Below are 22,043 nucleotides of genomic sequence, written 5' to 3'. Positions count from 1 at the left end.
CAAGCAGCTCCTGCAGGTCAATGTCAGTAAAACAGCGCAATCCAAAAATGGGCAGAAGACCTAAATAGACATTTCTCCAAAGAAGATATACAGATTGCCAACAAACACATGAAAGGATGCTCAACATCAGTAATCATTACAGAAATGCAAATCCAAACTACAATGAGATATCACCTCACACCAGTCAGAATGGCTTTCATTTAAAAAATCTACAAACAATATATGCTGGAGAGGGTGTGGAGAAAAGGGGAGCCTCTTGCACTGTTGGTGGGAATGTAAATTGATACAGCCACTATGGAGAACAGTATGGAGGTTCCTTAAAAAACTACAAATAGAACTACCATATGACCCAGGAATCCCACTACCGGGCATACACACTGAGAAAACCGTAATTCAAAAAGAGTCATGTACCACGATGTTCATTACAGCCCTATTTACAGTAGCCAGGTTACGGAAGCAACCTTAATGTCCATCAACAGATGAATGGATAAAGAAGATGTGGCACATATATACAATGGAATATTACTCAGCCAAAAAAGAAATGAAATTGAGTTATTTGTAGTGAGGTGGATGGACCTAGAGTCTGTCATACAGACTGAAGTAAGTCAGAAAGAAAAAAAAAAATACCGTATGCTAAAACATATATACGGATTCTAAAAAAAAAAAAAAAAAAATGGTTCTGATGAACCCAGGGGCAGGACAGGAATAAAGATGCAGATGTAGAGAATGGACTTGATGACATGGGGAGGGGGAAGGGTAAGCTGGGACAAAGTGAGAGAGTATCACTGACGTATAAACACTACCAAATGTAAAATGGATAGCTAGTGGGATGCAGCCACATAGCACAGGGAGATCAGCTCCATGCTTTGTGACCACCTACAGGGGTGGGATAGGGAGGGTGGGAGGGAGGCGCAAGAGGGAGGGGATATGGGTATACATATTGCTGATTCACTCTGTTATACAGCAGAAACGAACACAACATTGTAAAGCAATTATACTCCAAGAAAGATGTTAAATTAAAAAAATATAATAATATATATTTTAAAATACACAAAAATTGAACCTGAAAAGGATGACATAAAAATGAATTTAAAAATAACTGCTAAAGTGATATTTTGCCAGGAAGATGAGTCAACAGTGTGTGCTTGCACTTGTATCTTTACAACAATAACTGATCTGCAATATCCTTTCAGCTATTTTTGCAAGATATATCATTTTGGGATGGTTGGCTTGGTTAAAACTAGGTAATATAATCTGTAATTCAATTCACCTGAGTTCACATACTGCAGCAAAAGAAACAAGCAAATCCCCTAATCATCACTCACAGGGGAACTCCCATTTTCCTTCAGGAAAGCTCCATACCACTTGACAATTCCTCCTAGTCAAAAACCACGAGAAACCCCCCTGGAGGTGCATACACTGTGCTTGTTCCTTGTAGCTAGTGAGACCACACTGATTATCGTTAAGAATAATTCTATAAATATGTATTAAGAATGCATACGGTGTCTGGTAAAATGCTAAGTGCTAAAAATGTAATTTAGTCCTTGTCCATATAATAAGTGAAAATGAGAGAGTATTTATTAACAGTATTAATTTCATAATAGTAATAACTAACACTAAGTAACATTTCCAATGTGCCAAGTACTTAGTGCTTCACATATAGTAATTTATATAATCCTCTCAACAACTCTGTGAGGTAGATGCTATTAATTTTCATTTCTTGAGCTACTAGTAGATTTAAACATTTTCATAAACAACATTCAGATTTACAAGTATGTATTTTGAGAGTTATTAAGATAGTCTGGGGGAATGCTATCCTTTGGTGGAAGAATTCCTAGGAGTTGTTGCATACATATAACCATGCTAAATAAATATTAAGCTCCAGAATACAGGAGTAATGTAAATTGAGGAGTCAAAATTTTATATAAATTAAAAAAAAATTTTATATAAATATTCCCAGATTTATACTCAATTTTATGACTTTGACTTTCAGATAGAGTAGTTCCTGAGACTCAAATTCATGCTGGAATCTGGATGCATACAATCCATCTTATCAATATATGACAAGAATAGATGCAGTATGAATATTTCCACTACACAGTTTTGCCTCTTTTGTGTTTTTTGGTGGGTTTTTTTTGTTGTTATTGTTTTGTTTTTCTGGTGGTCAATTGCCTGCTCATCTCCTTCATTCATTTTTCTAATGGTGCTTGTTCATTTTCTTAGAAATTTTAAATGATTCTTAAATGTGCCTTAATAGCACATCAGTGACTTTAATCCCTTGATATTTATCTAGCAAGTATCTTTCTCAGTTGTCCTTCATTTACATTTTAATAAAGTCCATCTTTCCACTCTTGAATATTGGATTTTATTTGCAGCATCATTTTGGTTTTCTCTTGTAATACTTCTCATGCACGATTTTCATAATTTGAACTTCTGAATTATGGGAAAAGATCAATCAAATGAGGACTGATAGAAAAGTGAAAAAAAGTAAGAAAAGGAATCAATAAAGTAAAAAACAATATATCTTCCCAATAACATCTATACAGAGAACAAAATTACACCCATCAGTATCTTTAGCCTTATTTCATGATCATTCTCCTCACATACACACTAAAATAACATATTTTTGAACTTGCTAGCTTTTATTAAATCAGAAAGGGTATAGAATTAGAGTATTATTTCCTTAAAATTTCAGGCACAGTGTACAGAAACTGAAAACTTAAGCAAGTCTAAAATCAACTGAGATAAGGTGCTTAACGTCTCTTTATTAAAATTACCCTTATTTTTTAAGTGAAAGCAATATTTTTGTTAGACACAACAGAAAAGTAAATTGGTGTTCAAAAAGTACATTGGCAGCAGAACTTTAATGAAAGAACATAGTGACATTTAATTTTCACAATGCTTGTAAAAAACAATAGATGATTCTGTTGATATCCTCCAACAATTCCAATGCCTTCAAGAAACTTAATGTGTAAATTATTTCATCACTTTAAAAATTAAGAAAGTTAAAACTTCTTTGAGCTGAATAGCCCCAAATTTCAAAGTTTAAAAAGTCACAAGCTATAAAAACTTATGAGGAAGCTAACACATCTTTTGGTACTGATGTATAATCTGTGATTTAAGACATAAGATGTCAAACAGTGACTAAAGAATCCTCAAATGTTATATGCATCTTTAAAGTTTTTGAAAAAAATATATTTTAAAATGCAATACATTTAAAATATGTTTTGTATGAAGTACATGATGTCAGCCAATTCACTGACAGATCTGAAAGGTTGAATGTTTGCAAAACATCTTCAGCAAGCTTGGCCTCTTTCTACACAAACCAAACTAGACGTTTTCATTTCCGGTTCCTGTGTACTCCTGTATTAGTCACCTGAGTTTGAAAACCAGCTCTAACACTTACTGGCTGGGTGACTTTAGACAAATTACTTTACTTTGCTTTTTCTTAGCTTTTCCATCTGTAAAATGGAGATAATAATAATATCTGTTTCTTAACAATGAGGTACCATCTCACACCAGTCAGATTGGCCATCAGTATAATAATAATTGTCTACAAATAATAAATGCTAGAGAGGGTGTGGAGAAAGGGAACCTTCTTACACTGTTGGTGGTAATGTATATTGGTGCAGCCACTATGGAAAACAGTATGGAGATTCCTCAAAAACTAAAAATAGAGTTGCCATATGATCCAGCAGTCCCACTCCTGGGCATATATCCAGATAAAACTCTAATTTGAAAAGATACATGCACCCTATGTTTATAGCAGGACTATTTACAAGAGCCAGGGCATAGAAACAACCTAATTGTCCATCAACAGATGAATGGATAAAGATGTGGTATATATATACAATGGAATATTACTCAGCCATTAGAAAGAATGAAATAAAGCCATTTGCAGCAACATGGATGGACCTAGAGATTATCATACTAAGCAAAGTAAGTCAGAAAGAGAAAGACAAATACCATATGATATTACTTATATGTGGAATCTGAAATATGACACAAATGAACATATCTATGAAACAAAAACAGACTCACCGATATAGAGAACAGACTTGTGGTTGCCAAGGGGATGGAGAGGTGTGGGAGAAAAGGATTGGGAGTTTGGGATTAGTAGAGGCAAACATATATAAGATGGATAAACAACAAGGTCCTACTGTATAGCACAGAGAACTATATTTAATATCCTGTGATAAACCATGATGGAAAAGAACGTGAAAAAGAATATTTGTATATAAATATAACTGAGTCACTTTGCTGAACAGCAGAAATTAAACACAACATTGTAAATCAACTATACTTCAATAAAAATTTTAAACATAATATCTGTTTCTTAAGGTTTTTATGATTTAAATGAGTTGATGTTTTCCAAACATTTAAAATCTCACCCGACAGTTCTGGAAACAACACAGTGAATGTAATTGACCTGAATTTTCCATTAAAAATGGTTAAAATGGTAAATTTTATGTATATTTTACCACAGTAGAAAACAAACAAAATAGCTCCTGACACACAGCAAGAATTTTTAAAATTTTAAAATAGCACTTATTACTCTGTATTATAGTTATTTGATGATTTGTATCACCTTTAACTAAAAGCTTCATGTGGATAGACTACGAATCTAATTTGCTGAGAATTTGTAGCTCTAACACCTAGCATGGGTCTGAGACATAGAGGTCCTAAAGAAATACTTATTAAATTAATGAGTAAGATGTCCAGCAATGGAATGGGCTGCCTAAGAGATAGTGACTTCCCTGCTAACATAATTATTTAAGCAGAGGATATGGTGATCACCTGTCAGTGATGTGTCTGATATGTCTAATACAGTGGGATGAGTAAAAGGCTAAAATTTCTTCCTAATCTAAGTCTGCATTATTGTATTTATCTTGTGCTTTAATATAGCAGTTTTCATAGTCTAACAACAGTACCAACATAATAAAGGAATTCCATCTTTCAGCACTTGCCACCTTGACCCCCCACAATACGCTCTGGTCATACTAAAACACTTTTAGCCTTTTTTGATCTCCTAGCATACTACATGCTTTTTCCTTTGTTTAGAAGGCACTCTTTAACTTGTGTGCTTCACTTTCTCGATGTCACACTCCCCAAACAGGCCTACCTGGTCCTCAAAAAGGGTGTTAGTTGCCCCACACATTATGCCATAGCACTTTGACTTTATATTTATCCATGGTATAAAGTCACCGATTTGCTAGTTCTCTAGACTGTAAGCTACTTGGAAGCAGGGTTTGTGTCTTGTCCACTGGCCTTTCTCATCCACCTAACACACTACCTGGTAATACATATTTATTAAAAGAATTAAGGCATGAATGAAACCATCTCCTGAGGTCTACTGCTTTCCATTGTGTACACCAATCTTTAAAAGCACATTTATTTTTAGATATTTTTTTGTCAAGCAGTTGTAATGCTTTCTTTGTGGCAAAATTCTGTTCCTGTGTCAATGATTCTGAATATCTCCTTAATGCTATCCAGCACAATATGTGATATGCAAATATGTACCCCAAAACGAATATGTGTTTTTATTTTGTGCCTACAACTTACATTCTTCAAAGCAAGTTTTCTTGAGCCACATACTTGAAGCTAAAGAAACCAGCCCAAAATCTGCTAGGATACTAGCCATTTTTGTCTGAAAGAAATGAAAACCAAAAAAAAATGAGTTCTTACCTACTGTTAACATGACAATTTGCCAGAGAAGATGAATATTGATATTCCAGACAGGCTGGTGAAAGAAAAAAATGAAAATATTTTAACTTTATGAGAATTTGATGATCCCTAGTCTACCCCCTACCTGCTGAGCTTTCCACTTTTCCCATTTATCCTGCAGTTTCCCACAAATGATCATTAAAACATTGAGAAAATCTCAGTGAGGAAGTTGGCCTAAAAGAGGATATTCTTCTGTCCAGGAGGAAAATAAAAGGAAGGGCTTGCATTAAACTCCCAACTTAACAAGTAAGGATTTTTTTTTTTTTTTGGTTTAATTTTCATCAGTGTCACAGAAGAATTAGAAGGTTCCTCAGACATGTTACTTATTCAGCAATTGGCATTTACTGGGCAGTTGACACATTAATAAACGATGACACATCATCTGGTGTCAGAAATCGACTCTGGATATTTAACTACATTAGTTTAGTGAAAAGCTTGCACTCATTTAACTCAAACCTCTGTTGTGTTTAGTTCTTCAGACAGCTTTCACCAGCCTTACCTCACTTCCGGTTTCCCTTCATCCTTTTCCCTCCGTTCGCGGGGAGGCGGGGCCAGACGTGCCTGCACCGCCCCTCCCCGTTGATTGGCAGGTCGCTGGGGCGGGCCGGAGCATGCGCACTGGCCTGGCTAGGGCCAGTGAACCATGGAGACTCCGAGGCGGTTTGCCCGGGAGTGGTGCGCCCAAAGGCCTCCTCTGACGCTGATGGTTGTTTGGAAGGTGTGGCTTTGTGAGTTCTGGCTACTACTGCTGGGTTCCTGTTTGAACGCGCATTTTTTGCCACACGAAGAGGACGTAACGTTTATCAATGAGTACGTGAACCTCCACAATGAGCTCCGGGGCAGCGTCATCCCCCGAGGGGCTAACTTGCGCTTCATGGTGAGGCCCTAAGGCGGTTGCCCAAACTTCCAACAGCCCCTGTCAGTACCTCCCCCTCGGCCGCGGAGAGTCTGGGTCTCTGAGCCTTAAGGATCGCGGACAACCGCGCTTAGAGTTTGGGTTTTAAAATACACGTAAAGTTTATATGTTCAAGAAATAAAAACCACTGTCACTCGAACGCATAGTTATTACCAAGGGTTTGCACAGGGCTTGGACTAGGGTGAGTAGAGGTACTCACCAGAGGTGCAAAATTTAAGGGAGCTTTAATTCGAGAAAATGATAGTTTAATGTAATTTTTTTAATTTAAAAATCAATGCAAAAGTATTATTGATGAAACAGAATCACTTTAAACAAAGACAGGATCTTTGAGCTTGAATTTGGGAGAGGCAAGTGAGGCACTCTCAGGATAATGCAAATGAAAGGTCAGATTCTGTTCTTATTTAAAATTTTGAATTTTTATCATGGTTGTTTTCACACTAATTTTGCCTTTTAAAAATATTTTTTATCTTGATTATTGAGTTTTTTGGTATCCAGCCTAAATTTTGCTCCCTAGAGGGTGTTTCATTCACCTCGTCCTAGGCTCGGCCCTGATTTTGTGTTCCCTTACAAAATAGTTCTTGCTTCTTTCCCATTTTTTTCCCCGTATTTCTTTGTAATGTCTCGTTAGCTGTTCCCCTGGTGCTATAGAGTCTTCATGATTGTCATTAAAAATGAATGCAAAATGTATTGAGTAAATATCGGGCAATTAGGACCTTCCAATTTATGTTGTAAATATTGTAAGGACTGTCTCCCTAGATATGTCTTTTCTGCCTTCTGGATTAGTTCCTTAGGAAAAATTCCAGAAATGTGACAAAGTATGTGATTTTTTACGTAGCAATTGCTATACTGAAGGACTGTGCCGAATTAAGCAAATATCAGCAGTGTAGAAGTACAGTAAGTCCCCTATATACAAACGAGTTCAGTTCCCAGAGTGCGTTCTTAAGTCCAATTTGTTCCGAAGTCCAACAAAGTTAGCCTAGGTACCCGACTAACACAAGCGGCTATATAGTACTGTACTGTAATAGGTTTATAATACTTTTCACACAAATAATACATAAAACACAAAAAGTAAAACTTTTTTTTAAGATGTTGAGGGTAGGAGTTTATTAATTAATTATTTTTGCTGTGTTGTGCCTTCGTTTCTGCACAAGGGCTTTCTCTAGTTGTGGCAAGGGGGGGGGCCACTCTTCATCGCGGTGTGCAGGCCTCTCATTATCGCGGCCTCTCTTGTTGCAGAGCACAGGCTCCAGACGCACAGGCTCAGTAGTTATGGCTCACAGGCCTAGTTGCTCCATGGCATGTGGGATCATCCCAGACCAGAGCTCGAACCTGTGTCCCCTGCATTAGCAGGCAGATTCTCAACCACTGCGCCACCAGGGAAGCCCCCAAATAAAACGTTTTTAACCTTACTGTATAGTACCTTGAAAAGCATAGTAGTACAGTACAATAGCTGGCATACAGGGGCTGGCATCTAGTGAACAGGCAAGACTGGAGGAGGGAGAGGAGGTGGGAGATGACAGAGCTGAAGAATTGTCAGCAATAGGAGATGGAGGGCAAGCTGCAATTTCACTAACACCTGTAGTTGACGGCACAGGTTCTGGTTCCTTGCTGGATTCAATTCTATCTACCCTCTTGAAAAAGCAATCCAGTGATGTCTGGGTAGTAGCTGTTTTTTTCTTGTCATAGATGACATGGTAGCACTGGATTGCATTCTGAATGGTTGCTTCAACCTTTGTGTACCATACTACGTTCAGGTCCTGTGCCTTAGAAACTAACAGTGCCTCCTCAAATAAAGAAAATCCCCTTGCCATTTCCTGTGTCTTGAATCTCTTCTGTTCTTTAGTTACTTCTTCTTCCTCTAGTCTCTCTTTGTCCATTCTCTGGGCCTCAATTCCATCAGGTCTTCATTAGTAAGCTACACAAAGTAAGTACACAAAGCACAACCACTTGTAGAGGATGCACACACATGACAATGTACGCCAGACACGTGAACTAATTTACTGGACTGCACATGTGACATACCATACGTACATGTGACTGGACATACCACATCTGACTGGCTTGGGCATTTTCAGTCACTTGCTAAACAAATTATAAAAGGGAACTTTGCTTTAATATTAATTTTAAAATGTTATTTTGATTGGATGTATTTTGTAGGTATTTTGTTCATTTTCTTTACCTGTTGAATTCTCAGTAAGTTTCCTCTTCTGTTTATATATTTTCTTATAGAAATATATCAATACTAGCATTGTATTTGCTGAAGATAATTTTATCCAAGCCAATTTTAATCTTTTGAATTTAATTAGAATTTGAGGATATTTGAGAGTTATATCTATGTATTTCCCACCCTTTGTGATTAATTCTATTTCTTCCAAGTTTGAAGATTAGCGTTCCTCCTGATAATGAATAAACACAAAATATTTTTAATTCAACTTTTTATAGCCTTTGTATTACTAATGTCTAAAATTTTTATTTCAAACATAAAGCATAGAGAATAATATAAAGCATAATATTGTGTCCCCTCAATATATATCTTAATATGTGAACATTTTTGAAGGAATAATGTTTGGGGTACAGTTTAGAGCTCCACTCTAAATTTTATCCTTCTCTTCTTTCTAAAAATTTGTATATATTTTTCCCATGGATTTTACTAGGATGTAAATAATAACTATAAATAGTATAGCCTATCATAATAGTATGGTCTACTTAGAACTTTTCCTTGACAGGTTTGGAAATCATACATTTTATCTTTATTATTTATTGGTTATGCTTAACATTTTAATGTATATACTTTACAAAGTCCAAAGTTAATCAACATCTATAACCTCCTAAATATTTAAAAGATATTACAACACATAAATTGTTTGTCTTCTGCCCATGTCCATGCTGTTGTTGTCGTCACCTAGTATTTTTGTTCTACCTTGTTTTTAAACTCAAAACAATTTTTAAACTCAAAAATTTATTGGGTTTTTCTATTGTAAAATATACATAACATAAAATTTACCATTTTAACCATCTTTAAGTGTACAGTTCTATGACATTAAATACATTCACATTGTTGTGCAGTCATCACCACCATTCATCTCCAGAACATTTTCATCCTACCCAATAGAAACTCTGCACCCATTAAACACTAACTCCCCATTCCCTTCTTTCTGCTGGCTACTACCATTCTACTTTCTGTCTCATAAATTTGACTACTCCAGGTACATCATATAAGAATCATAAGTGTTTCTCTTTGTGACTGGATTGTTTCACTTAGCATGATGTCTTCAAGGTTCCATTCTGGGACTTCCTTGGTGGTGCAGTGGTTAAGAATCCACCTGCCAACGCAGGGAATATGGGTTCTAGCCCTGGTCCGGGAAGATCCCACATGCCGTGGAGCAACTAAGCCCATGCGCCACAACTACTGAGCCTGCACGCCTAGAGCCTGGGCTCCACAACAAAAGAAGCCACTGCGATGAGAAGCCCGTGCACTGCATAAAGAGTAGCCCCTGCTCTCCACAACTAGAGAAAGCCCGCACAGCAAGAAAGACCCAATACAGCCAAAAAATAAATTAATTTTTAAAAATTAAAAAAAAAAGAATTTCCATCCTCTTAAAGGCTGAATAATATTCCACTTTATGTATATACCACATTTGTTTATCCATTTCTCTCTCCATGGACAGTTGAGTTTCTTCCACATTTTGGTTATCGTGAATAATGCTGCTGTGGACATAAGTATGTGAATAAATATCTGTTCGATTCCCTGCTTTCACCTTTACTAGGTATATACCCAGAAATGGAATTGCAAAAACATGTACAAATTCTATACTTAATTTTTTGAAGAACTGACATTCTGTTTCCCATAGTGGCTGCACATTTCACATTCCTACCAGCAATGCACAGGGTTTCAATTTCTCCACATCCTTGCCAACACTTGTTTTAATGGGTGTGAAGTGGTATGTCATTATGGTTTTGATTTTCATTTCTCTAATGATTAGTTATGTTGAGCATATTTTCAGGTGTTTATTGGCCATTTGTATGTCTTCTTTGTAGAAGTGTTTGTACAAGTTCTTTGGTCATTTTTTGGTCAGGTTGTTAGGGTCTTCTGGTTAGCTGAGTTGAAGGAATTCTTTATATATTCTGGATAAAATCCCTTGTCAAATATATGATCTTCAGATGTTTTCTCCCCTCCATAGGTTGCCTTTCATTCTGTTAATAGTGTCCTTTGATACACAAAAGTTTTTAATTGTAAATAAGTCTAATTATCTATTTTTTTTATCTTGTTGCCTGTGCTTTTGGTGACATATCTAAGAAATCATCTCCAAATCCAATGTCATGAAGCTTTTCCCCTTTGTTTCTCATAAGAATTTTATAGCTTTAGCCAACAGGTACATAAAAAGGTGCTCAACATGACTAATCATCTGGGAAATGCAAATTAAAACCACAATAAGATATCACTTCACACCCATTAGAATGTCTATCACCAAAAAAGACAGGAGATAACAAACATTGGTGAGGATTTAGAGAAAAGGGAAGATTTGTGCATTGTTGGTGGGAATGTATATTCGTACAACCACTATGGAAATCAGTGTGGAGGATTCCTTAAAAAAATTAAAAAAGAGCTACCATATGATCCAGCAATTCCACTCTTAGGTATAAAAACAAAGGAAATGACAACAGGGTATCACAGAGATGTCTGCACTCCTGTGTTCACTGCAGCATTATTCACAATAGCCAAGATATGGAAGCAACCTAAGTGCGCATTGATGGATGAATGGACAAAGAGGAAGTGGTGTGAATATATACAATGGAATATTGTTCAGCCATGAGAAAAGAAGGAAATCCTGCTATTTGCAACAACTGGGATGGAACTTGAAGGCATTATGCTAAGTGAAATAAGCCAGACAAAGATAAATATTGCATGGTATCACTTATATGTGGAATCTGAAAAAAAAGGCAAACTCAGAGAAACAAGGGAGTAGACATTCCAGTGGCAGCAATTCCACTTCTGGGTAATTTTCCGAAAGAAAAAAACCACTAATTCAAAAAGGTATCTGCACTTCTGTGTTCATTGCAGCATTATTCACAATAGCCAAGATATGGAAGCAACCTAAGTGCCCATTGATAAATGAATGGATAGAGAAGATGTGGTATATGTGTGTATATATATATATATATACACACACAATGGGATATTACTCAGCCATAAAAAAGAATGAAATCTTGCTATTTGCAACAACATGGATGGACCTAGAAGGTATTATGCTAAGTGAAATAAGTCAGACAGAGAAAGACAAATACCATATGATTTCACTTATATATGGAGTCCAGAAAACAACAAACATAATCAAACAGAAACAGAGTCATAGATAAAGAAAACAGGTGATTGCCAGAGGGGAGTGGGCGGGGGGGATGAGTGAAATAGGTGAGGGAAATTAAGGGGTACAAACTTCCAGTTACAAAATAAGTGAGCCAGGGGAATGAAATTTGGGAAATACAGTCAACAATAATGTAATATCTTTGTATGGAGACAAATGGTAACTAGACTTGTTGTACTGATTATTTTGTAATGTATGGAAATATTGAATCACTATGTTGTTCATCAGGAAATAACATAGTAGTGTTGTAGGTCAATTATACTTCAAAAAACAATGAAAACAAAAAAAATCATAGAAAAAGAGATCAGATTTGTGGTTATGGGGGTGGGGGCAGGGGGGATTTGATGAAGGTGGTTAAAAGGTACAAACTTCCAGTTATAAGATAAATAAATACTAGGGATGATGTCCAAATGATTAATATAACACTACTGCTGTATGTTATATCTGAAATTGTTAAGAGAGTAAATCCTGAGTTCTCATCACAAGGGAAAAAATTTGTTTTTATATCTATATGAGATAATGGATGTTCACTAAACTAATTGTGTTAATCATTTCATGATGTATTATGCTGTACACCTGAAACTTACACAGTGCTGTGTGTCAATTGTATCTCAATAAAAATGGAAGGAAAAAAACCCACTTAGAATAGTGACATGGTGCATTGTAAGCATGCGGTGTGTAAACAATATGCAAAATTAGGCAGTAGAAAGATGGTCCATGGAGCATTGTTTGCAAATGGCAAAGAATCTGAAGAGCCATTAATAGTGGAACGGTAACCTTTATTACATGCTGCTAGCCATACTATGGAATACTATAAAAAGTTTGCAAAAAATTAGGTAGATCTAGTTGTGCTAATATGGAACAGTCTCTCTAAGTGAAAACTGCAGGTTATGGGCCAATAATATTGTGTATGATATGATTAAAACCGTGCAAAGACCAAACTCACAAAATACTCATCTAAAGCACCCTAACATATCTTATATATGAATGTGTGTGTATATGGAGCTAGAGAAATTTATACATAAACAATTTTTTTAACAATGATTACCTCTGGGGAGGGAAATAGTGTGGGGAGGGAGGGGATATGCTAAAGTTTTCTATAATATATTTTCTGTATTGTACTTCTGTATAATCTATGAAATTAACCAAGAAAACTCTAGGGAAATCTTAGTATTGTTTTTCAGAAATGTTTATTTTCAGATTTACTGTAATGTATATATATTTAGCATGTTGGTTTTACAAATATTTTGTTTATTTTTCTATTTGTGTTGTTTTTGTTCTTGTCCTTAACTAAACAATGAATTTAATGAGGCTGTAAATATGTCAGAAGTACACATTTCTGGATATTTCCATAAATGGAGGGGAGCAGCATCTCGTGATATTTTCTTACATTTCTGGGAACACCCATAAAACTTTACATGTGCCTCTTTTATAATATTTACCAACTACCACTATGTGTTAAAAAATATATATATATAAATATATATATATATATGTATTTGTATATATATGTATATGTATGTATATATTATCCCAGGTTTTTCTCCTAACAACAGTAAGCAACTAGAGGACAAAATTTATGTTGACTTCATATTTTATTCCTCACAATACAATAATTTGCATATAATTAGTGCTCAATAAATAGTTCCTAAATATTTTAAATTATTGTATTATTACATATAAAAGGCATGAGATTAAAAATACACATTTTCTGAATAGACTACATGTAAGAGTATTATAACCATTTGCATCATCAAACAATCTGATTTTTTACTTACAAATATATTCATAAGGCTTCATCTCAGGAAATAGTTGTTTCATTTATAATTGTCTCAAAACACTTTTTCTCCTACATAAATTCCATGAACCAGACTCATAAGCACAATATAAGAATTGTTTTCCTTACATCTAATTATGAGAACTCAAGGAAAATAATTTAGAGCACACACACACACAAAAAACTCATTGTTGTTATTTTTTCTTCTTTACTTTTTGCATTTTTTTTTCAGACTTGGGATGTAGCTTTGTCACGGACTGCTAGAGCATGGGGGAAAAAATGTGTGTTTGAACGTAATATTCATTTAGAAGAACTAAAAATGGCTCATCCTAGATTTAATGGTATTGGTGAAAATATGTGGGTCGGCCCTGAAAATGAATTTACTGCAAGTATCGCTATCAGAAGTTGGTTTGCACAGAGGAAAAAGTACAATTTCGAAAAGAACAGTTGCTCTGATAACTGTTCTAATTATCTACAGGTATCTAATTTTATATTATTAATTCAATAGACTCCTTAATTGCTTTACTACTACGTTGTTATTGTGTTTCAATTTTATAAATAAACTCAAATGGTAAAATTATTACCTCTAATAGAATCAAAATTCTAATCAGTCCTAGATCTTCTGAATGTTCATAATTTCTTCTATTATTTGAACCATGCAATTAAAACATTCCTTTAAATATAATAAGTCTAATCTCCATACCCAAAGATGAAAGGTACCTTTCTAAAATAATGTACACTGGAAAAGAAAGAAACTAGCAAATAAAAATTAGTTTTAGTTTATTGACTATAAACATAAGTAAAAGATGATTTTCTTTTGCACAGATCAGTACACATACTACTATATAACTGATTAAAATATTTTAAATGCAAATACATATAATTATTTTCCTACCTCATGTCTAACAATTCACTCTTACACTTTGTACTCCAAGAACACTGAACCACTTTTTATTTCCTGTACAAACATTTATTTTTTCACATATTACATTGTTTTATAAGCATCTGTTTATATATCTAATAGTACACTAAGGGCAGGGACCTTGTCTTCTTATCCATGTATTCTCAGCACAGCAACATGACATTATTTAGGTCTTCAATAAATATTTGTATCAGGTATCAAGAAACTATTGAATTAACTTCCAAGCTCATTTAAAAGATGATTTTTCTGTCAATAGACTCTAATGTAGAATTTAAAATCTTGGAATTTTTTCATGTTGAACTCATGTCTTCCTGTTCTATCAAATGATTTATGTTTCAAAAATTTTTTAATCAATTTTTTCTCCTAGAAAGTTAGAGTGGTTCTCTACTGTCTTACTCATGTCAAAGCTAGACTCCTTAATATGACTTCAATACTCTGAGTAAAATAACCAAGTCTATTCCCTGACCTACTCCTCTGTATTTTTTCCTCCTTAAGTCTAGTTTCCTAGACATTTTCATTTCCTGCATTTGACCTGTTTAACTTCAACTGTTACAGACATTCTATTCTCTATTCTTTTAATGCATCACTCTATTTCTTTTGGAATCACTAAGACTTCAGCTATAGAGAAAAGGAAAACAGATGGTTTCTCCCTCTCCCACAGAGGTTAACAAAACAATTTTTTGTTGTCGTTCACTTGTAAGTATTAGGAATACTAAAGCCATTCAGGAATTTCTGGAATATCTTTAATTATTCTCATATTTTCACTCCAAGACCTATTTTGCAAGAAATTATTTTATAGGAACCAGCTCTTTTACTCATTTTCTTAATGAAAGGCCCAGACTTAATTTTATTTTGTAATGGAATTTCCTCAATAAAAGAAAAGAAAAATGCTGATAACATTCAATTACTTTCTACTCTTGTATTTCTTTTCCTTCCCTTCTATAATCTTACTGTCCCCTCTTTTTTTCCTTTTTATTCACAACTTCCATTCTTCCAAAACTTTGTGTCTTCTCATTTCCCTCTTCCTCTTTGCCAATAACCTAGAACTCTCAGAATCAACAAGAGGTCAAAAATTGATTCAGCAGGTGTCTTCCTTTGGCTCTAAAACATTATTCTGGATCAGTTTTTCTCAGTCTCTTTATCCTAAGAATACAGTATTGGTAGAACCTATTAAAGTGTTTCTCTAAATACAGTTTTGGAAATGCTTCCCTAAATCCATGATAATTCTCTACCTGCATCCAAATGAAGAATTGTTCATATTCCTTGAATTGCTTTGTTAAAGGTCCTATGTGTATTGAATATACTATTGTTTATACTATGGCAGAGTAAATGTTTAGAATTAAATTTTATGTTTTCTTTGAAAATTTTATTTTAGCTTGTTTGGGACAAGTCTTACAAAGTTGGTTGTGCTGTTACTCCATGTTCAAGAATTGGACATATTAAACATGCAGCACTTTTCATATGCAACTATGCACCAGGGTAAGTTCCTTTAAATTTTTTAAATAATATAAAAATAAATTGGGAATTTTTCAAGGTTAAGTTTTCCTAACTTTCAACATATTCTTCTAAATGTCTTTGCAAGCTCTAAAAGAATTAAGTATGAGATAGCAATTAAAGACTTTATATTGAAATATTTTAAATTTAATAATAAAATAAGTCATATTTAGGCATACTGATATTACTTCCTGAGAGAATTTTAACTTTAGTATTATTTCACAGTACCTAGCCTAATTAACATAGGATTTAAATTATTTTCCAAAATTGTTTATCTCTATATTTATTTTTAAAAAGTCAAAAAAAAAATAAGGTTAAGTGTGTTGAAATGTATGTTGTAAGAATTGTTTCAAGAGTACATCAGTTTTATAACATGAAGGACACTTTTAGTTGACTATCCTCTGGAGAGTGTATTATTAATTGGGGCTAGTCTCATACATATAAGGAATCATAATAACTCAGAGGTGCAAAAGTACTTCACAAGTCTTCTAGTTAAGCTATGCATATGAAACTTGAATTCTTAGCACTTACTTACCATGTGGTTACTTACCTGTACCTAAAAACTTTCCAATGATGGGAAAAAACTACCTTCCAAAATAGCCTCCATCTCTGGAGAACTTTGTTGGAAAGTCTCAAGTTTTCTTACAGGTCAATATGATACTATAAGTAATACTGTTAAAACATCTAACTGAAGTGAGAAAATATCCTAATCAACATGCCAAGAAAAATTGACTACATGCTAGGATTGAGAAGGAATTTCTTAAAAATAAAATGCTTCTGGGACTAAACCAAAAAGAGAAAGAAAAAAAAAGATTACTAATTAATGATTGTATTCCCCTAGATAGGGAAAACAACAGAACTATGATGTAAGTCGAATTAGATTCAGAAACCCCTTCTTAAATGGAAGCTTTGCTGACTTTGAACATAGGCATGCAAAACAAGTTTGGAATGTAGAGTAATTGCAAAACTTCTTTGGCCTCTTTCAGTCCTACAGACTGGAAATACTGGGATGATATCTATTACATGGAGAAACTTTTGAAAGTTAACTACTGATTGGTATTGAAAATTCAAACAGACCACTGGGTGTGGGTGGTGGGGAAGGAAGAGGTTCCTCTGGGGTACTAGTCTTCATTTTATGTGCTCAGCAATTACATACAAAGCTCTGATCTGTCTACTGACAAACCAATAAAGACTCACCATACTTAGTTTGTAGTCTTGGAAGAGAGACAAACAATAAATAAGTGAACATAGAAATAAATGATATTTAATTAAATAATAAAATATGCCATAGAAACAAAGCACAGTAAGCAAATAGGGAATAAATAGTATAGAATATGGATAGGATAGCTGCAAAAGGAGGTGGCATTTAAACTGAAAGCCAAAAGATGAGGAGATGGCTAAAGAATATTTCAGGTAGAAGTGAGAACACATGTAAAATCTCTGAGCTTGGAATAAGTTTAGCATGTTTGAAAAATGAATAACTGTGGTTAGAGGTAGGAGACGAGGTAGAGAGTTAGGTGACAACTAAATCAAATAGAATACCATAGGCCAGGTTAAGGATTTGGGGGTTTATTCTACATAATGGCAAAGTCATTGGAATGTTTTAAGCAAGTAAGTGGCATGATCTCATCTATGTTTTTTTTTCTCCCTGTTCATTTTTTTTAAAGTTTTTTTTTTATTAATTTATTTATTTATTTTTGGCTGCATTGAGTCTTCATTGCTGCACATGGGCTTTCTCTAGTTGCGGTGAGCAGGGGCTACTCTTCGTTGTGGTGCACAAGCTTCTCATTGCAGTGGCTTCTCTTGTTGTGGAGCATGAGCTCTAGGCACGTGGGCTTCAGTAGTTGTTGCGCTCGGGCTCAGTAGTTGTGGCTCACGGGCTCCAGAGCGCAGGCTCAGTAGTTGTGGTGCACGGGCTTAGTTGCTCCACGGCATGTGGGATCTTCCCAGACAAGGGATCGAACCCACGTCCCCTGCACTGGCAGGAGGATTATTAACCATTGCACCACCAGGGAAGTCCCTCATCTATGTTTTGAAAAGAAAACTTAGCAATAAAAGATTGCTCTTGCTGTTGTGTATAATGGAGTATAGGAAAACAAGGGTACAAAAAGAAACAAGCACAATTAGGAGATTGTTTCTGTAGTGCAGGCTATAGACTGGTATCTTGGTTTAGGATTTTAGCATGTGGATTGGTTTTCTATTGCTGCATAATAAACCACAAACTTAGTGACTTTAAAACAGCAGCCATTTATTATTAAACAGTTCTGTAGTTTATAAGTCCAGGCACAGTATCGCTGGATTCTCTGCTCAGGGTCTCAAAGGCCAAAGTCAAGGTGTTGACTGAGTTCTTATCTGGAGGCTCTGGGGAAGAATCTGCTTTTAAGCTCCTTCAGGTTGTTAGCAGAATTCAGTGCCTTGTGGTTATAGGACTTGGGTCCCAATTTTCTTGCTGGTTCTAAGCCAGTGGTTGCTCTCGTCTTCTAGAGGCTGCCCACATTCCTTGATGCGTGGCTCCCACCATATTTACGTCCACAAAGGCGCATCAGGTCCTTCCCACGATCCAAATCTCTGACTTCTCTTCTGTGACCAGCCAGAGAAACTCTCTGCTTTTAGAGTGCCCAAGTGATTGGGTCAAGATATTTTCCTGGATAATTTCCCTATTTGAAGGTCAGCTGTGCCAAATAACATAATGGAAGTAAAGTCCATTACATTCACTTTCCTCAGAATTATGCAAGGCATGTATAGCAGGGGTAGGGGAGCTTGTGCTCCATTTTAGAATTCTGCTTACTATACCATGGAAATTGTGAAAAAAGGTCAGTTTCTGGATATATTATGAAGGTAGAGCTAAAAATACCAGTTGATGGATTTGACTTTAGGGATAAGAGGTATAGAATAAACTATGGTGATACCCATGCTTTTAGTCTGAACACCTGGATAAATGATGATACCATTAACTAAGATAAGGAAGAACATCAGAAGATGTGTTTTATGTTTGGACACATTAGGTAGAAATATAAATGTGGAAAATGTAAATGAATCATGAGAAGGAACTAGCTGTATGAGGGTCTGGGATAGGTTTTGAAGTAGAGGAAACTGCTACTATAAAGGCCCTGACGTAGAAATGAGTCACAGTCCTGAACAAGACACCCTTATGAAAGAGTGAGTATGGAGACTTAATTTAAGGATTAAGTCCTAGAGCAGTACAGTATTTCAACTTCAGGCAAAAGAGATAACAAAGGAGAGGGAAGAGGCTAACAAGATAAGAAGGAAACCCAAGCAATGCTGGTAAGGGTACTTGGAAATCAAGTGAAGAACGTGAGTCATGATGCCCAAAGTGGTTAACTGTATGAGATGCTCCTGAAAGAATGAAAAACAAAATGAGGAAAGAAAGATGACATTTCCGTTTGATAAGATGTAGGTGTTTGGTGGCCTTAATAGCAGTGGTGACTGCAGGGGTATCCCATGACTATAGTGATAAGATGAACCTACTAGTCATTAAGATTACTCTTCTTTCCACTCACCTGTCCCATAGGCTTCTTTGTCTTGAAATTTCTATCAACCATTCTTTCCTTGATACAAACTTTGGAAAGTCCACTTGTGAAGGATCTAGGTTGGCACATATATTATGTGAGTCAACTCAATTATGAGTTGACTGAGTCAACTCAGTCCAAGTTTTATTTGATATGTACTCAAAATAGGCAGTCATAGGTATCTTTCTTAAGAATCATTTGTAGAAAAATCAATTCATCACAGTCTGATAAAATACTTCATAGAAATGAAAATAAGAAAGCTATATTGGGGACTTCCCTGGTGGTGCAGTGATTAAGAATCCACCTGCCAATGCAGGGGACATGGGTTGGAGCCCTGGTCTGGGAAGATCCCACACGCCACAGAGCAACTAAGCCCGTGCGCCACAACTACCGAAGCCTGCATGCTCCAGGGCCCACGTGCTGCAACTACTGAAGCCTGCGTGCCTAGAGCCCATGCTCTGCAACAAGAAGCCACTGCAATGAGAAGCTCACGCACCGCAGCAAAGAGTAGCTCCTGCTCACCACAGCAACTAGAGAAAGCCCGCACGCAGCAACAGACCCAACACAGCAAAAAAAAAAAAAGAAAACCAAACTGACAATTAGAATGTGTAATGGACTGAATGGTGGCCCACACCAAAGGATGTATCTAGTTCCTAATTCACAGGACCTGTGAATTTTAAGTTACATGTCAAGAGTAAATATTGCCTTATATGGCAAAAGACATGTTTAAGATAAGGATCTTCAGAGGAAGTGCTTATCTTAGATTATTCAGGTGGGACCTAAATGTAATTACTTGTGTCCTCATAAGAGAGAGGGAGGAGATTTCAGCACTAGACACACAGAAGGGAAGGAGGCAATGTGACTGTGGAGTGAGAGTTTGGAGTGATATATTCACAAACCAAGGAACTTCTGGAGCCACCAGAAGCTGGAAGAGTCAAGGAATTCCCTCTCTGAGCCTTTGGAGGGAGCATAGCCCTGCCAACACCTTGATTTTGGACTTCAGGCCTCCAGAACTGAGAAAATAAATTTCTATTTTTTTAAACCACCAAGTTTGTGGCATTGTTAAAGTAGCCACAGCAAGCTAGTACAGAATGGAAGAATAAAACAGATTTGGCAATAGGGAAAATATGAGTCAACCACAATCTTGAAAAATTTCAGAACATGAAGATGTAGAATAGAAGTAAAAATATATATGGAAAAAGAAAGGAACCCTGTAGGGTGATAAACATATAAATTATTGCTCCTAAAGAACAGGGAATAAATGGAACAGAAATAATAATCAAGGAAAAGAAAATAATAAGCAAAAGAAAAGAATCTGTATAGATACCTATATAAAGGTTAAGATAGCTTATAATGTATCAGAAAAAGTGAACTGCAACAATATTTACATATGTCATTTTCTAGTGGTTATTTTTCAATTTCAAAGATAAAAACTTATACATTTCTGGGAATTCCCTTGCAGTCTAGTGGTTGGACTCCGTGCCTTCACCGCCAAGGGCATGGGTTCAATCTGGTCGAGGAACTAAGATCCCACAAGCTACGTGGTACAGTCAAAAAAATAAATAAATAAAATAAAATAAAAAACATACATTTCTAAGAAAAATAAAATAAAGTAAAATAAAACAGTATTAATTAGATTAGCCTTGAATTTCGGTATTGAAGGGGGTACAATCAAAGATGAGCATTAGAATTTAAGCTTAAGTGATAAATAATTTTATTAACTGAGTTAGGAAAAGATGTAGGGTGGAAGAAAAAAGGATTTATTTATTTTTAGACATGTTGCAACTGCAGGTTCCTGCAGAATCTTTTACTTATTTAAATATGTTTATAGTAGGTACATTTAAACAATAACTAAGCAACAGAATTCCACATTTTTTACATGGTATTCATCCTGAAAACACTTATATACTGTTGGGAAAGAAATTTAAAAAAACAACACAACGTTAACCAAATACATACAACATCTGTATTTTAAATAGAAAAGATCTGTTGTAAAAGCAGGTATGAAATCATAGAAGCAGTTAGCCAGGATACAGATTCAGAAGTAGTTAAGTTTGATGCATAGAGGTGTATTAGAAGGGAAACGAGGCCAGTGGGGGAGGTAAGAGTTCTGAGATTGAAGAAAATGACTTGAATCTAAAGCTGGACCTCTAAAAGAAGTAAATTATAGTGTCCAAAGGTATTTAGTAAAGAAAATTTTCTTTATTTAAAAATTAAGGACCGCGGAGCAACTAAGCCCGTGCACCACAACTAGTGAGCCTGCGCTCTAGAGCCCGCGAGCCACAAAAAAAAAAAAAAAAAAAAAAAAAAAAAAAAG

At 35.4% G+C, this 22,043-nt stretch overlaps 1 protein-coding gene across 1 annotated transcript in view; it reads left to right on the top strand.

The window, feature by feature from the left end:
- Window positions 1-6,361: 6,361 nt before the first annotated feature.
- The window catches only part of GLIPR1L2 (GLIPR1 like 2), a 33,689-nt gene continuing 18,007 nt past the window's right edge, over window positions 6,362-22,043 (top strand). Inside the window, exons 1-3 of the mRNA XM_007448779.1 lie at window positions 6,362-6,601; window positions 14,013-14,258; window positions 16,078-16,181. Coding sequence (XP_007448841.1) covers window positions 6,368-6,601; window positions 14,013-14,258; window positions 16,078-16,181 — 584 coding nt within the window. The 5' untranslated portion in view covers window positions 6,362-6,367. The remainder of the gene's footprint in view (window positions 6,602-14,012; window positions 14,259-16,077; window positions 16,182-22,043) is intronic.

Source organism: Lipotes vexillifer, unplaced genomic scaffold (assembly GCF_000442215.2).
Source record: "Lipotes vexillifer unplaced genomic scaffold, Lipotes_vexillifer_v1.1 scaffold329, whole genome shotgun sequence".
In the NCBI taxonomy this organism is placed as follows: Eukaryota; Metazoa; Chordata; class Mammalia; order Artiodactyla; family Lipotidae; genus Lipotes; species Lipotes vexillifer.
Note: the sequence above shows the minus strand (reverse complement) of the source record. Positions and strands in the feature narration are given on the sequence as shown.